This window comes from Mandrillus leucophaeus, unplaced genomic scaffold, assembly GCF_000951045.1.
Source record: "Mandrillus leucophaeus isolate KB7577 unplaced genomic scaffold, Mleu.le_1.0 Scaffold117, whole genome shotgun sequence".
Taxonomy (NCBI): domain Eukaryota; kingdom Metazoa; phylum Chordata; class Mammalia; order Primates; family Cercopithecidae; genus Mandrillus; species Mandrillus leucophaeus.
In genome coordinates, this window is record NW_012099987.1 from 4,079,958 (window position 1) to 4,095,382 (window position 15,425).

Genomic DNA, 15,425 nt, shown 5'->3' on the forward strand with positions numbered 1-15,425 from the left:
AGGTGGTGTTCTTCTTGTATCAATCCAGCATCAATGGAACATGCATTTGTAACTGGGTGTCCTTGCTCTATACAGGGAGAGATTTAAGCCCCGTGTCCACACCATGGCTCAGCAGTGCACACTGGGCATTGTCTCTAACACTTTGGAGGGAAACAAGGATGGAGCATCTAGGATCTTGTTCTAGGATCTTGTGATAGGCTCATCAACTGTGCTAGGCAGGCACCAGTAAGAGTTAGAGTTTCCTTCTGATGGCCAAATGGTATCTGAACAGCAATGGCTTGGTTCAGAGCACATTGCTATGGGAACTGCAATCACAGGTTCAATCTCACCATAGACCAGTGAGTTGTACTCCAATCCACGACTAATGACTATATTCCAGAACAATGTACACAGCAGGCACTCAATAAGTGTGCATTGGGCCGAGTTGAGTGTATATTATTCATCAGGGAAAGTAGGCAAAAAGGCATGCTGACAGTAGATTTCCATACCACTGTGCCCAGTGTGGAAAAGGCAATCCAATGTGATCTAGCTTTTTATTTTATTCCAAATAAAGGACGAAATTGTAGTCCCACAAACACACATCAGATTATTAGTTCCATAGATGAATTTATGTGCATGTCCCTAGAATGCCAAGCATGAAGCCAGACACAACTGAGGTGTCCATGTTTTTTGAATTGAATTGTGCGAAGACAGCCTGGTGTGGGAGTTAAGATGTCGACTAGTAATTCACCATTCCTTTCCCTGAAAGCTCTGTAAATCAAGCTCTTAAAAAAAGCAGCAGGCTAAATTCCAAAACCCTCTCTGAGGAGAAATGCCCATGACTGGTGGGGTCTGGACTATGTCCACCAAATGTGCAGATCTCTTCTGCACAAACATCGTCTACTCCCAAGGGAGCCCGTGACTGACTGACCGGCTGTGGAGACTCACATGTCCCCTCTTTCCCAGTGTTGAGGGGGCCAGGGGAAGGGAGTGGGAGTCGAGTGATGAAGCACGGCTGAACTGAATATTCTCTTTCCAGGAGAAGGAAAATGTTACAGCAGGAGGTGGGTGGCACTTTTCTGGAGGAATAACCATGAAGAACATGGGGTATATTTGAAAATGATCTTTTCTGAGGACAAGTTTCTCTTTTAAAGAGCTATCCTCATATTCTCTCTTACCTTAGATTGGGGCTATTGAAATGGTCCTGCCAGAGCTAGGCTAGAATGCCACAAACTGGGATTAAAGTTGACTGGGCAGGGGGAGGGGTAAAATGGGATATGGGTTGAAGAGCCATAAGGCCAGGATGCTCACTTTTTCTGAATTCATTCAAGAGCACTGGTTTTGGGAGGCAACCAAAATGCAACTCACTAATTCCCTAAGCGCTTAACAAACTCTCTTGAAGATTTAATCACAATGTAAAATCCACAAGTTTTTATTGGCAGTGTTTAGTTATCAATTGCACAACTCTCTGAAGTGGCAACCAGTACAATTCCCAGGTCTGTCTCCATTACACATTCCAGGGGCCTGCTGGCAATGTGTGTGTCAGATTGGTGTTCTGGTCTAGCCTTGTAAATTCCTTCCAGGGGAGACTTAGGATACACTCTCCCAGCTGCCAGGTTCTCTACTTATAAGGTGCAGAATTTATTAGTGAAAAGAAAGATAAAAAGAAAGCCTGCTACCTTTTTAAGTGCTTTTACATACAGTTTCTTTATTACAGTTTGGTGTTTCCAGAAATACAGCTGCCCAGATCATTTGAGTCTTTGTGCTGAATCAGTGGAACTTGTTTTCTCTTCCCATGAATTTCTATGAGCTCTGCTCCACCGTGTATCAACTGAGGTCTTTTGTGCCATGCTTTTAAAGAAAGTCACTGGCAGCAACTCTCATTTGAGGAGACAAAGCCATGAGGACTGACATCCTTAACTTACACATGGCCATGCAAAGGTACAAAGAGGGTTGATACGGAATCCAAGTTTGTCCAACTCTGGAAATGAAGCTTGTCTAGTCACCCAAAGACTCTTTTTCCAGTCTGTTTTCTTCTCTCCAATTTCCCAACATGCCTAGTTTCATTTCCATGCATTTAAGGCAATGTTGGCCTCAGACCACAGCAAAGACATCTAAGAGGCTACCATAAGAAATAGTGTGGTATAGTGAAAAGAAAACACAATTTAGAACTGGAAAACGTGTTCCAGCTCTCTTACTACTCATCTGACCTTGGATAACTCACTCAATAATGTCACAGAACGTTAGTTTCTCTTTAGCAAAATAAGTATAAATATTCATATTTATCTCACCATGTTATTTTCAGAGCAATTTTATGACAAATTGCAATTCTCTGATTTATGTTTATTTATTTTCCATTTATCAGTACAGTTCACTATATTATAAACTCCAAGAGTTCAGGAACCTTGTCTTTTTGGTTCACCACAGTGGCCCATTGCCAGGAACAGCAATCAGCACATAGTACCTGATCAAGAAGAGTGAATGAAATTTGAATGAGTGATGAAAGGAATAAAGGAAAAAAGGAAAGAAAGGAAAAAGAAGGACAGAGGGAAGTGTTCAGAGCATTGTAGATGCCATTTATGAAAGTGATCTGTACATTGTTAAGTATTATCTGCATCCTTTATAACTAACATTTGATGCGTTAATTATGCCAGGGTGAGCTGTTTAAAATGTAAGTAGATCATGTTACTTCCCTAATTAGGCCTTCCAATGGCTTTTCATACTATTTACAAGTCAACTCCTTTCAGCATACAAAGCCCTAGGTGATATGACTCCTGCCTGCCTCATTTCCAACTTCTCCCCCTTCCTCATCATGTCCCGGTCACCCTAGTGTTCTTGCGTTTCCTCAAATGTGCCAGGTTTGTTCTTGCCTTGGAGCTTTTGTGTTAGTTTCTTCCCCAGCCTGGAAAGTTAGTTATAAAGGATGCAGATAATACTTAACAATGTACAGATCACTTTCATAAATGGCATCTACAATGCTCTGAACACTTCCCTCTGTCCTTCTTTTTCCTTTCTTTCCTTTTTTCCTTGCCCCTCCCCAGCTAGCAGTCCCTCTGTTAAATGAGGTAGAATTGGATCATCTCGAGGGGGGATCCCAGCTCTGAAATTCTATGACTTGATGAGAGCAGTCTGATCTTTTGTCATGACCATGACTTCTGTGATAAAGGATAACCCGTGTAATATTTCTGACAAGCGTAGCTTTTCTGGTCTGTGGAATTTCTCTGATTGGCCAATAAGGTCACTAGACAAACCCATATTTCTGCTTTTGCCATTCTAGTTTATTCTTCTCTTTCCTTTTCTTTCCTAGAGAAGTTGACGCTCTTGGTAAATTCCCTCATTGTCACATAAGGCTCAACATCTAACTGTAATTGCACTTCAGCCACTCCTCAAGAGATGGGTTCCTAGTGTGTCTGATCTTGGCTAACACTCCCCCATCTGCTTTCAACATGTTGCATTTGATGTCAACTAATGTCTCCTATTAGCATTAAAATAAAACAATCTGGAAAAATTCACACTCAAGCAGAGTTCAAACAGGCCACAAGTAGATGGGGAATCTCAACTGCACAAGGATTGTTAAAACAATAGTAATAAATATACAAATATGTATAAATGAATGTACGTATATTGCATACTGTACATACATATGTATGTGTATATATAAAAGTGAGTGAGTGACTAGATGTGTGTGCATGTGTGTATGTGTATGTGTGTGTGTGTGTGTGTGTGGTGAAGCCAAAAGTCTGTGAAATGGATCAAGGGAACGAAGACAAGAATGTTTCTGTTCAATTAATGAAATTAACTGGTAACAGCAAGAGGAAAAATATTCTCCTAGTATGGAACAAGGCATGATCAAAATAACTGAATGATATGGAAAAGGAGTTGGGAATCTTTATCCAACACTTACTGGTAATGGGTTAAAATTCTGGTCCACGAGGTGATTGTATCCATGGTCAAAAAATGAGTGCCGTATCACGACATCAATGCCCTGATTGGCCAGCATTCCTAAAGTGTTCAACCATCTAAAAGGCAGAGAAAAAGAGCTACATCAATATATTTTTAAAACGGCATACAACAAGCTCTATGGAGGTTGGCTACTATATATACATATACACCAATCTCCAGTCACCAAATTTACCTAGTACTTTGAAGAGGGTTATTTTAAGCATTAAATTCACAGCTGTAATATATTTTAGAGATTATCAAATCCAAACTCTGCATTTGATAGAAAAAGAAACAGAGGTCTAGGGGAGTAAAATGAACCACTCTTGATCATTAAATAGTTTGTTGTTAATGACTTAACTTTTTATTCCTGAAATAGTAACAAATGAACACCCTAGCCATTTGTAAGCCTAATATCCCTCCTGGCCAGAGGACATACAATTACAGACAGAGGAGCACACATTGTGCATTCCATCCCTCAAACTCCCCTGCTTATACCCTGTCCCTGAACATGTACCTTTAACAGAACTCTAACTCATATACTCCTATGACCTATGCAAATATAGTCTAGTCATTAGCAACCTTCATATATCACTGTCAGTAGTCAATGCAATAATAATTTTCCTTGGCACTATAAGTAACTCTTCAGGGATTCAAGTATGCTACCATCACACATATTTCGCAGTGGAGGATCTGCGCTGTTCACACACTTATCATCTATCCCACTATGCCAAACACCCATTTTCCAGGGCATGCCATCCTTCAAAAATACTGCCTTCTTGGTTCTTCCACACTGCTGACTCTGCCTTCGTTATTTACACTTTCAGCTCATTCATCCATTCATGCATTCATTTGGGGTTCTCTTTCTCTTCCTACTTCTGAAACTTAGGGAAACTTCTACTTGTAATAATACATGGAATAAATGTGGCTTAGAGATTCAGTCTTCTCTACATGTAAGATAAGGCATTTCACAACTTGTCCTAAATATATGTGTGTATAGCTTTATTTACCTCTTCCCCATCTTCTCTTACCCTAAACCCCATTTCCCACAGGCTCCAAGACACATGAAACTACTCTTGGCTACCCAAATACACATTGCTTTCTCACACTTACCTAAGTCCTTATACATGTTTTAATTTCTGCTTAGAGTTCCCTTCCACTCTTCTTTGAACCTATCCCTTTTTGTCTAGCAAATTTCTTCTCATATATTAATCTCCAAATCGAGTGTCATTTTATTCTAAACTCTGCTGCCCCAGCCAACAGTGGTACCTTCCTCTGTGCTTCCCCAGATCTCTTATTCATGCCCTCAGAAAGTCCACAGAAAGAATCACTTAACTTACTTCTTTCCCTTTCCCCTGTCAGGTATGAGCTCATCAAGCATAGACATAATGTCTGAACTTGTACTCCAAACACCCATCACCATTCCTGGCACACCATAGGTACTCAATACTCTGTTGACTTGAAATCTGTCTGGATAAAATTAGATTCTCGGAACTTTGAGAATCACCATTTAGCACACTGGGGAAAATTACACATACTTATGATTTCCCAAATCTGAAACCATATGGAGCTCCAAACCCGTGACTTGAAGAATTACATTTTTTTCCTTGCTGGGATAAAGGGCATTGCTAATTTTTATATTGTGAATAAATATTATTCCTATATTCAAATATTTTTTACATCTACAATTATATTTTATTCTCATAAAAACTAACAAATATTTACTGACAATTAGAGTTACAAAAATAAAACAAAACAAAAAGCAAAACACAAAAGTTTTAAATCAAAAAGGAAAACTGACTATAATATAGTAGAATCATTTTTGTTGTTGTTCTTCAAATTGGAACATTGTGACCCAGGAATTGAAATTACTTTTGGAACATAACATGGCTAAGCAAGCTACTTGCCTTCATAATTTTTATTAATTTGGTAATCCTATAAAATCAAGATATCAGCTTTAGCTTTTCCTTTAGCCACTGAGACATACTATGAAATACCTTGTCAAAGGCTGTCCTGTGGTAGAACTATAACCAGAACCCATGGCTTTCGGAATAGAATGGTTAATACAAAAGATAACTTCATCTTCCTCCTATAATAACAAGCCCCCTCAGAAAGGGAAAGAAATGGTTTCCCCAGGTTCCTTTCTATGCTAAGCTAGAGAGAGTTGATAAAATGACTGGTATATCTAACCAAAGATGCTACCCTGCCATTATTTTCCACTCCACTAAAGGTGAATATCTACTATGTGCCAGACACTATTAGGTGCTTGAGACATAGCAGTATGCCAAGAGTATTTGTGGTCCACCAAAGAATCTCAAAGCCCTAGCTGGGAAACACTACTCTTGAACACTTGGTAGCAAAGAATCCCGATTTATGCATACATGCATGTGTATATGTCCTGGTGAACTCAGAGTTACGTGATATATTAACATTTCAAAAAGGCTGGAAAAATGTCTTCTTTTCAATTTCTTGCTAGCCTCCTAGAGCTTCCTAGAATGCTTTACTGCTCCTCCACCCCTCCCATCCCCAACAGGAAGCAATTTCTGCCCCTTGGAGAACTGAACTCAAAGGGCACATTGCTGGGTGCTGCCAGTGGAGTTGAGACCAAATGGGTGACAAAGAAGTAAGAGAAATTGGGAGCAGAATAAACTAGTTTTCATCTGATCTGTGTCAACTAAGCATTGGATATCTGAATTACAAACAATATAAACTACTATGTTCATCCGTGTTCTGCAAAGTGATTGTAGGAATCTATGGCTATTTGGCTGATGCTCATGAAAAGGCAGTTCTCTTTTTCAACTTCCTCCATGAAGGTCTGCAGTATTTCTCATTCCTTATCATTCCCTAAAGGGAAGAATGCTCACAAAACCACTCAGTACAACTGGGCTGCTTGCTGGGCCCTGTAACAGCATCCTATAGTGACTGCTGAGCAAATGTCATTCCTCTGCTGATTCCAAGGGGGCCCCTGCAGCACTGACGCCCTGGCTTCTCGTCTTTCAACGGGTCTCATATCAAGCCAGTGGAGAGTGGGAGTGTACTTTTGTGGGGTTTTTTTTGGGGGGGTGGGGTAGAGGATGGAGTCTCGCTCTGTTGCCCAGGCAGGAATGCAGCCTCAGCTCACTGCAACCTCTGCTTCCCAGATTCAAACGATTCTCCTGCCTCAGCCTCCCAAGTAGCTGGGACTACAGGCGTATGCCACAATGCCCAGCTAATTTTTGTATTTTTAGTAAAAATGGGATTTCACCATGTTGGCCAGGCTGCTCGAACTCCTGACCTCAAGTGATCTGTCCACCTTGGCCTCCCAAAGTTCTGGGATTACAGGTGTGAGCCACCGTGCCTGGCTGGGAGTGTACTTTTGAAAGAAGATTCTTAATGACACTATATCAAAGGTGACTCACTCCACTTCATGCATTTGAACCATGCTTGCTGCCCATGTCTGTGCTACACAATGTAAGATGCTGAGGACACAGAAATGGAAGACCCAAGGTATCACCATGAATTACACTGACTCATTTTCTTTATCTGCATTTGCCAGAACTCCATCTGTAAAGGCAATCCACTTAACTGGCCTGATTTGTCCTTCATTAATGTATTAAAGAAGTTACCTCTATACAGGGGAACCGAAGCTGCATAATTAGGAACAGCTGTTAGTAGCAAAACACACAGCTGAGGGCAAAGCTACAGTTCTTAGGAGGACATTGCTCAGTCAAAAATCCAAGGCCACAGGACTGTACTGGAGCAGGAACAAGTCACTTATTTAGTGGTCCTGAGGGGTTTGTCCCTGCCACATGACACTGGCAAGCTAATGAGAGGCCCTTATGCTTCTGGCTTAAGTCATTCTCCAGATGACTGTAGTAGCCTTCAAATTCATTTTCCCATTCCTTCCCAACTTTTGTGAATACCATTAACAAAGCCAAAGTCAGAAAAAACACAAGTCAGATTCTCCAGATTTTCTCTCTCTCTCTTTCTCTGTCTCTCCTTCACAATCTTCAATGGCTTACTGTGAATATAGAACAAGGCCTCACTTCCTCTACTGGGTTTTCAAGACCTTCTGTAATTTGGTGGTAAACCCTTTCCTGAGTCTCAGCCCTCATTGCACCCTCGCAGATAACAAGGCTTTAGTCACATTAGCCATTCTCTGCTCCTCTGTGCCTTTGCTCATAATGTTTCTTGGGCTTAGAAGGCTCCCTCTGCCATCACCATGACTCCTACCTATAGAAATTAGAGTAATCCTACTATGCGGCACTCATGCCACTTTTTCCATGAAGTCCTTCCTGATACTCCCAGTCATAGAAATTCTTTATTCCTTTGCATGTCTATCATTTTTCTTTTGTAGACGGACCATGTGAGGCAGAAAGGCAGGTGGTCTGCTGCAGTGGTAAAGGTGCTGCACTCTGGAGCAAACTGCCTGGGTTTGAGTCCAAGCTGTGCCACTAACTAAATGAGTGATCTTGGATAAGTTACTTCACCTCTTTCAGTTTTCTCATCCATAAATGGGATAATAACAGCATCTATTTCACTAAATTGTTATAAAAGCAGTAGCATCTATGTCATTGGTTGTTAAATTATGAAATACAAATAAAGCACTTCAGACAGTGGTAAGCACCGTATTATTAAAAGTATGATTACTACGGCACTTACCTCCTACAGCTTTACAATGTAGTTATCGCCTATCCCAGTTCCACCAATCATATTTTTTCTGGAGGGAAAAAACCATGCCTTATTGTTACCTATCTCCCAAGACTATAGTGAAAATTGGCTTAGAAAATGTATGTTGTTTACACTGTGTTTTGAACTTTAGACAATCAATAAAGCCGTTATTACTATAATTATTACTGTTACTAATATTACTTACTATAATCTTTGTTCTGATGCCTGTGCCTGACATTTTAATATCTAGAGAAGGCGTTGATCATTGTTGAATGGTTTAAGACATATACAAATGAAGGAAATGAACTTTCAACAGGAAACATGCCTCACCCCTTGGATGGGCAGAATAATCAGCAATATCAGAGATTCACTGTCCTTTCCTCCTGAAAGCCCCTGGGGGTGAAATTTCAAGTGTTACTCACAAGAATCCTGCAGCATAGGAATCTGATAGATTGTTTGTGCCTCCAGCTGAGGTGGTCACCACACCTTCAAGCCAAATCTTCTTTCCTGGAGTGTATGTATTAACCACCTGTTTACACAACAAAAGCAGAAGGGGATAATGAGGTTTTAAAAACTATTCCCACATGAGAAGAAACATACATTCCCTTAAGGAAGTTGATCTGATTTCCTGTTTTCAGGGGGTCATGATTTGTGCTTTTTTATGATGATGCACCCAGTTCAGTGAGTTGGCATTCACAAACCAAAATGCATTAACATTGACACGTGCCACTTAAAGAAATTATCATTTTTCCCTAAGTAAACCCAACTGACAATGTGACAGAACAAGTGCATACACCAGGATGTAAACTGACTGCAGTACTTTCCACTAAAAAATATAAATCATATTGTGTTTCCAAATTACCAAGCATTGAGAAACAATGCTTTTCAGTCTCTCTTATAGCACATCTATGACACATGCACTACCTAAAAGCCACGAATGCATCACAAGCATCAAAAGTCACAAATCACAAGAAAGTAGAGAGAATGTTCGCGGGAGACGTATTTTATAATTACTAGTGCAGGTAGATTGTAATCATATTTTGAAAATAACTGCAGTAAGGGTAAAAAGAAAAGTCACTGACCCACAAATGACACATTCACACAGGGAATAACTGCATGCCTTCCAAGCAGAAGCAAAACTTCTTGTCGAAAGGTAGCACGCTGAAGATTTGAAATGGCCCAGTCTCTGACCCACAAGATGAAGACTGAGCAAACTATTCAGATCAGGGTGAAGATGCTCTGGATTGCAATCTGGTGGCACTTAGGAGTAAGATTGTATGCTGGGTAGCCCCTGAAAGCAGAGCCTGAGTCAAAGTGCTGGCAACTACTCAGTCTCACAGGGATCTTGGTAAGAGCCTTACAGACTGTGTCTCAGAACTGACCCCCAAGGGGGTACAAGAGAAAGCACGAGTAGCCTTGTGACCATTAACCCCTTGCTCCTCTATCCCTATTTCAAGTGCAGGCCTGAGTGCTGAGTAGATTCTCTGAGTGTTCCTTCCTCATCTCTGCCTCAGAGAAGGAAATAAGAAGTGAGGTACTACCTAGTACACCGACACCTAGCTGGCTGCAGCCTGCATGCTGGCCCAGCCCTGATCTCTACAATGATGGCTAGAGTAGGAGGTGGGACTGGGAGGATGCCAGCTACGCACTAAAGAGGCTGGACAAAGAAAATAGTGTATTTAGGTCCTATGGTCCCCCAACTACTCTCCTAGGCATACACACCAAAGCAATTCTTCCTCAGGTCTCTAAAGAGTAAGAATGAGAATTCTTTCTATGTCACTGTAGCAGATGTCCATTGCTAGAGGAATGGAAAAATAAAATGTGGATATATACTATACAATATTATGCAGCAGTTAAAACAATAACGTCAATGTAAATCCAACACCATGAATAGTCTTTAAAGGTTTAGTGGTAAATTAAAACAAACAAACAAAAACCAAATGAGATTTATGGCACAATATTACTTATAAAATTGCTCATTTGCACCCAATAACACTAAATACCCTATAATGACACATGCCTCTTAAGAACATATATCAAACACATAAGGAAAGCATGTATAAGAGAGAGGTGAAAATTAAAACAAAAACAAGACCTTTCATGAACTGATGATAATAGTTTGCTGTTAGGTTAGGAGTATTATGTTAATTTAATTCTCTGCACCTGAGGGCTGTCAAAAAGAAAAAAATATATGTGGCCAAACCCATGGGTACATAGACATCAACAATCAATCATATTCCTCTTTTCATTTCTAGCGAGGTACAGCTCCCTGCCCTCTCTCCCCACATTTGCTAGACAATGTGCATTATTTGGAACGTATTTTGGGTTGGCAAAGTTACTGACCTTTTTCAGAAACAAAATTGTAAGAAAATTACACAAATTTGAGATTAAAGTGAGTATTATGATCATAAATGGAAGAGAAATCCTGAGAATTAACGGTGGTGGCCAATAGCATGTTGGTAAAGATTAAATAAAAATGCACTCTTATACACAAAAAAAGAAGAGTCATTTGAGGATACTACCAGGTAGTCCTCTTACTCCTTTCAATACTGTTCAGCCTGCCCAACTCAAGGGAAGCAGGGAATTGTAGGAATAAGAAAGGAAGAAAAATGCCTTAAATAATCAAAAGACACATCCATATGGCCAGATTAAAGAACTACATCTATGATTTCCCTTAAAATATGGTGCTAAAAACATCCGTGTACATGATAAACTATCTACTTCCTTTATGAGTAACTAGAGCAGAGTAATATATTTGTGTTTTTCTTTTTTTGTCTTTGGCTTGGAGGATATTTAATGTTTAATTTTGTGCTCAAAGATATTAAAGGCAGTTAGAGAAAGGAGATTTGATTAAACAAAACAAAAAGGTAAATACTGTAACATAAATGAACCTTGAAAACATTAAGCTAAGTGAAAGAAGCCAGACACCGAAGGCCACATATGATATGGTTCTATTTATGTGAAATGTTCAGAATAAGCAAATTCTTAGCGACAATAAGTAGACTAATCGTTTCCTAGGGCTGAAGAAGAAGAGGAAGTTTAAGATGGGAGGGGGAAAGGAGAGTGACTGCTAATCAGTATGAGGTTTCTTTTGGAGGTGATGAACATGTTCTAAAATTAGACTGTGGAGATGATTTCAAAATTCTGTGAATATATTAAAAACCACTGAATTTCACACTTTCAAAGGGTGAATTTTATGCTATGTGAATTATATCTCAGTAAATAAATATATGTAAAAGAACACATTTACAAAAGGAGAGTTATGGTCTCAGTAGGCAAATAACCATAATGTGGAAATAAGAATGTACCTTGGAAATTCTGGGTTATGCTACATGCTACTTGTGACACTTGTAGTAGTTATTATCTTGGACTTCAATTTCTTCATCCACATTTAAAGTCATGAATTTGTGGTATATGAACTCTTAAGTTTCTTTTAAATATAAATGTTAAAATGTGTTAGTATTTTATAATGATAATGTAGATTCCCTTGGTTATCACTCAAAGGTCAAGAGTATCTTTGATTCTGAAAGTTAAAACAACAAGTATGGGAAATGAAAAAAGTCAAACACAGCTCAGAGCTGGTCATCTCAGAAACAAAGATCTGGGCTGGAGGAAAACACTGAGAAAGGTAGAAAAATCCACAGGAGTAAATGAAATTGCCTAGGGAGAATATATAAACATGAGGCTAGAAAGCGCTGAGGATTTCCCATCAAAAACATTAATGCATTATCAAGGGCATTAACTAATTCATTCAACAAATATTTACTGAGCACCTACTATATGCCAAGCAGAGTTCTAGGGGTGGATCTATAGCAATGAAGCATAACAAGTCTTTGTTCTTGTTGTCTTACATTTTAGTCAAGGGAAGGAGAATAATAATAAACAAGTAAACAAATAAAAGACATTTAGATAATAATAAGGGATGGAAGAAAACAAAACAGAGTAACACGCTAGAGAGCAATTTGACAGGAGGGTAAGGTCAGTGCTTTAGATAGTGGTCGGAGGAGGCTCACATGGAAGGTGGTATCTGAGCCGAGAACAGAGTGAAGAAGGAGCCAGCCCCTTAATGGATCTAGAAGAACAGCACAGTAAAAGGACCTCAGGTGGAAACAGGTCTGCTGTGTTTAGAACCAAAGAAGACTATCTGGAGTGTAGTAAGTAAGGGAGTGAAAGATTTAAAAATGAGGTCAGAGAAGAAAGGAGTATTTTTATTCTGAGTGTGATGGAAAGCTATTGGAGGGATTTAACCAAGAAAGTGATTGGATCTCACTTATGTAAAGATCCCTGCAGCTGCTATGAGATCATATATATATATAAAATGAAACTATACCATGATACAGTTATTTGTATATCATTTTAATTGTTAAATGATAAAAACTGTAAAATGATATACAAATTAGTTTATCATTTTATAACCACTTTGAGCTTCAATTTCCTCACATGTAAGCTGGAAAAATACCTGATAGGATAGTGTTAAGGACCTTTCCTTGTCAAAGGCCAAAGACACATATACTAGGCCAGTCCCAGGAAGATCCTGAGAGCGAGTGAAAAGGAGCACAGACCTAGCAGACACACATTTATGTGGGTCTGTCTGTGGTGATGCGTGAATTCGGAGGAACTAGTGCCAATTATTCTTACGGTTTGGTGGCAGGATTCTGAACTACCATTTTTGATCCACGTAAGAAATTCAGGAAATTTCCTAGAAACCTTGAACCATTAGTTCTTTGAAGGCAGGGAATACTCTTATTCACTTTTGTATTTACTTCCTATCAGAATGCCTGGCACAGAGTAAGTGCTTCACAGGAGATTGTGTGTAACACAAAGAAGTTAATGCAATTCCACACCTGCCCTCGCACAAGCTCACAGTAAACTACCACTCCTTAGAGAAGTCATGTGACCTGACAAAGGGCGACTAAACTGATCAAAGACTTGGAAGCAATGTGCTGATTGCAAAAACAAAGGCATACAGTGAAAACCTATTACAACATGAAAGATCTAGATAAGAGCAACATGCTTATTTGCCAAATCTCAGGATATCAAGCCTCTCCTTGATCTGAGAGGGAAAAGGAAAATTCTGCTTTGCTTAGCAGGTAATTTATGTATGGAATTCAATAACCTCAGAAGTGTTAAAGGTCAATGACCACACAAGGTGATTTGGATACCAGAAGGATTTTATGTGTTATCAAGCTCGTTATAATACTCTGATATTAAGAAAAGAAAGAATCATGTATTTCCACATTTATCACTTGAGGACGTTTGTTATAAGTACAATAAGTCTTCACTTAAAGTCATCAATAGGTCCTTGGAAACGGCAACTTCACGCGAAAGAATGTATAATATAACCAATTTTGCTATAGGCTAAATGATATTAACAAGAATTAAGTTCCTATGACATATTTCTGGTCACAAAAACATGACCAAATTTCTAAATAAAAACCCCCAAACTTTTAATACTAATCACTGAAATAAGTGTGATCTATATATACATTTAAAAAAGATGAATAGGCCGGGGTGTGATGGCTCACACCTGTAATCCCAGCACTTTGGGAGGCCGAGGCGGGCGGATCACGAAGTCAAGAGATCGAGACCAGCCTGTCTAACACGGTGAAACCCCGTCTCTACTAAAAATAGAAAAACAAAATTAGCCGGGCGTGGTGGTGGGCACCTGTAGTCCCAGCTACTTGGGAGCCTGCGGCAGGAGAATGGTGTGAACCCGGGAGGTGGAGCTTGCAGTGAGCTGAGATCGCACCACCCACCACACTCCAGTCTGGGCGACAGAGCGAGATGCTGTCTCAAAAAAAAAAAAAAAAAAAAAAAAAAAAAAAAAAAAAAAAAAAAAAAAAAAAAAACTAGAAAATTATTTGCCCAATTTTTGGTGAATCAGTGAGTGGTGGTAGTCATGGAGGTGGGGGGGTTAAATCAAGGAATTTGTTTGCAAAGCAAAAAGGAGCACCTCCTACCACCAGGAATTTCAAAAACAATCACAAATATGACAGACTTGCTGTGTGCTTTACTGCCACATTGTTTATTGTGCATTTGTATAATTATTGTAGACTTTACAAATTTTTATTTTACAATAATTTTTATTCATTCATTCATTTATTTTCCAATGTGCTTATACCAGTTCAGGGTTGAGAGTAGCCAGAGCTTATCTCGGAGGCTCAGGGTACAAGGTGAGTACCAGCCATGGACAGGTCACCATTCCATTGCAGGACCACTCATACCCACACCCATACTCACTTGGACAGGGACCATTTAGACACCCAGGAAACCTAATGCAATCTACATATTTGCAGGAGTATCTGGAAAAAACCCAAACAGACAGTGGCCCCAGCTGGGAGTTGATTTTTTTTTTCCATCAGTATTATAATAAAATGAGGTTAAATGAAATGAAATTATTCAAGAACCTACTGTACTTAGTTGGATGGTGGCATGCCGAACTCAGAGGGGTGATTTGTATGAGACGATTATTTTTCAAAAGGAATTCAAACTCTAGCTCCTTTAAGTGAGGACTTGATTCCAGAAAACAGTGGGATTTATAAAATACTGTGTCCACAGGACCCTTCAAGGACATAGACTCTGTGTAAATAAAAGTTATGCCTGTAGCCCTACTACTTGGGAGGCCGAGGTGGGAGGATCACTTGAGGCCAGGAGTTTGAGACCAGCCTGGGCAACATAGCTAAATTCCTCGTCTCAAAAAAGAAAAAAAAAAAAAAAAAATTAGCCAATCATGGTGGCTTGTGCCTGTAGTCCCAGCTACTCAGGAGCCAGCCCCTTAATGGATCTAGAAGAACAGCACAGTAAAAGGACCTCAGGTGGAAACAGGTCTGCTGTGTTTAGAACCAAAGAAGACTATC

At 39.6% G+C, this 15,425-nt stretch overlaps 1 protein-coding gene across 1 annotated transcript in view; it reads right to left on the minus strand.

Moving 5' to 3' along the window:
• LOC105554353 (inactive heparanase-2) overlaps positions 1–15,425 on the minus strand; it is a 323,145-nt gene that overhangs the window by 166,445 nt on the left and 141,275 nt on the right. Inside the window, exons 6-7 of the mRNA XM_012000802.1 lie at positions 8,991–9,097; positions 3,884–3,998 (exon numbers count right to left, since the gene is read on the minus strand). Of these exons, the coding sequence (XP_011856192.1) occupies positions 3,884–3,998; positions 8,991–9,097 (222 nt within the window). The remainder of the gene's footprint in view (positions 1–3,883; positions 3,999–8,990; positions 9,098–15,425) is intronic.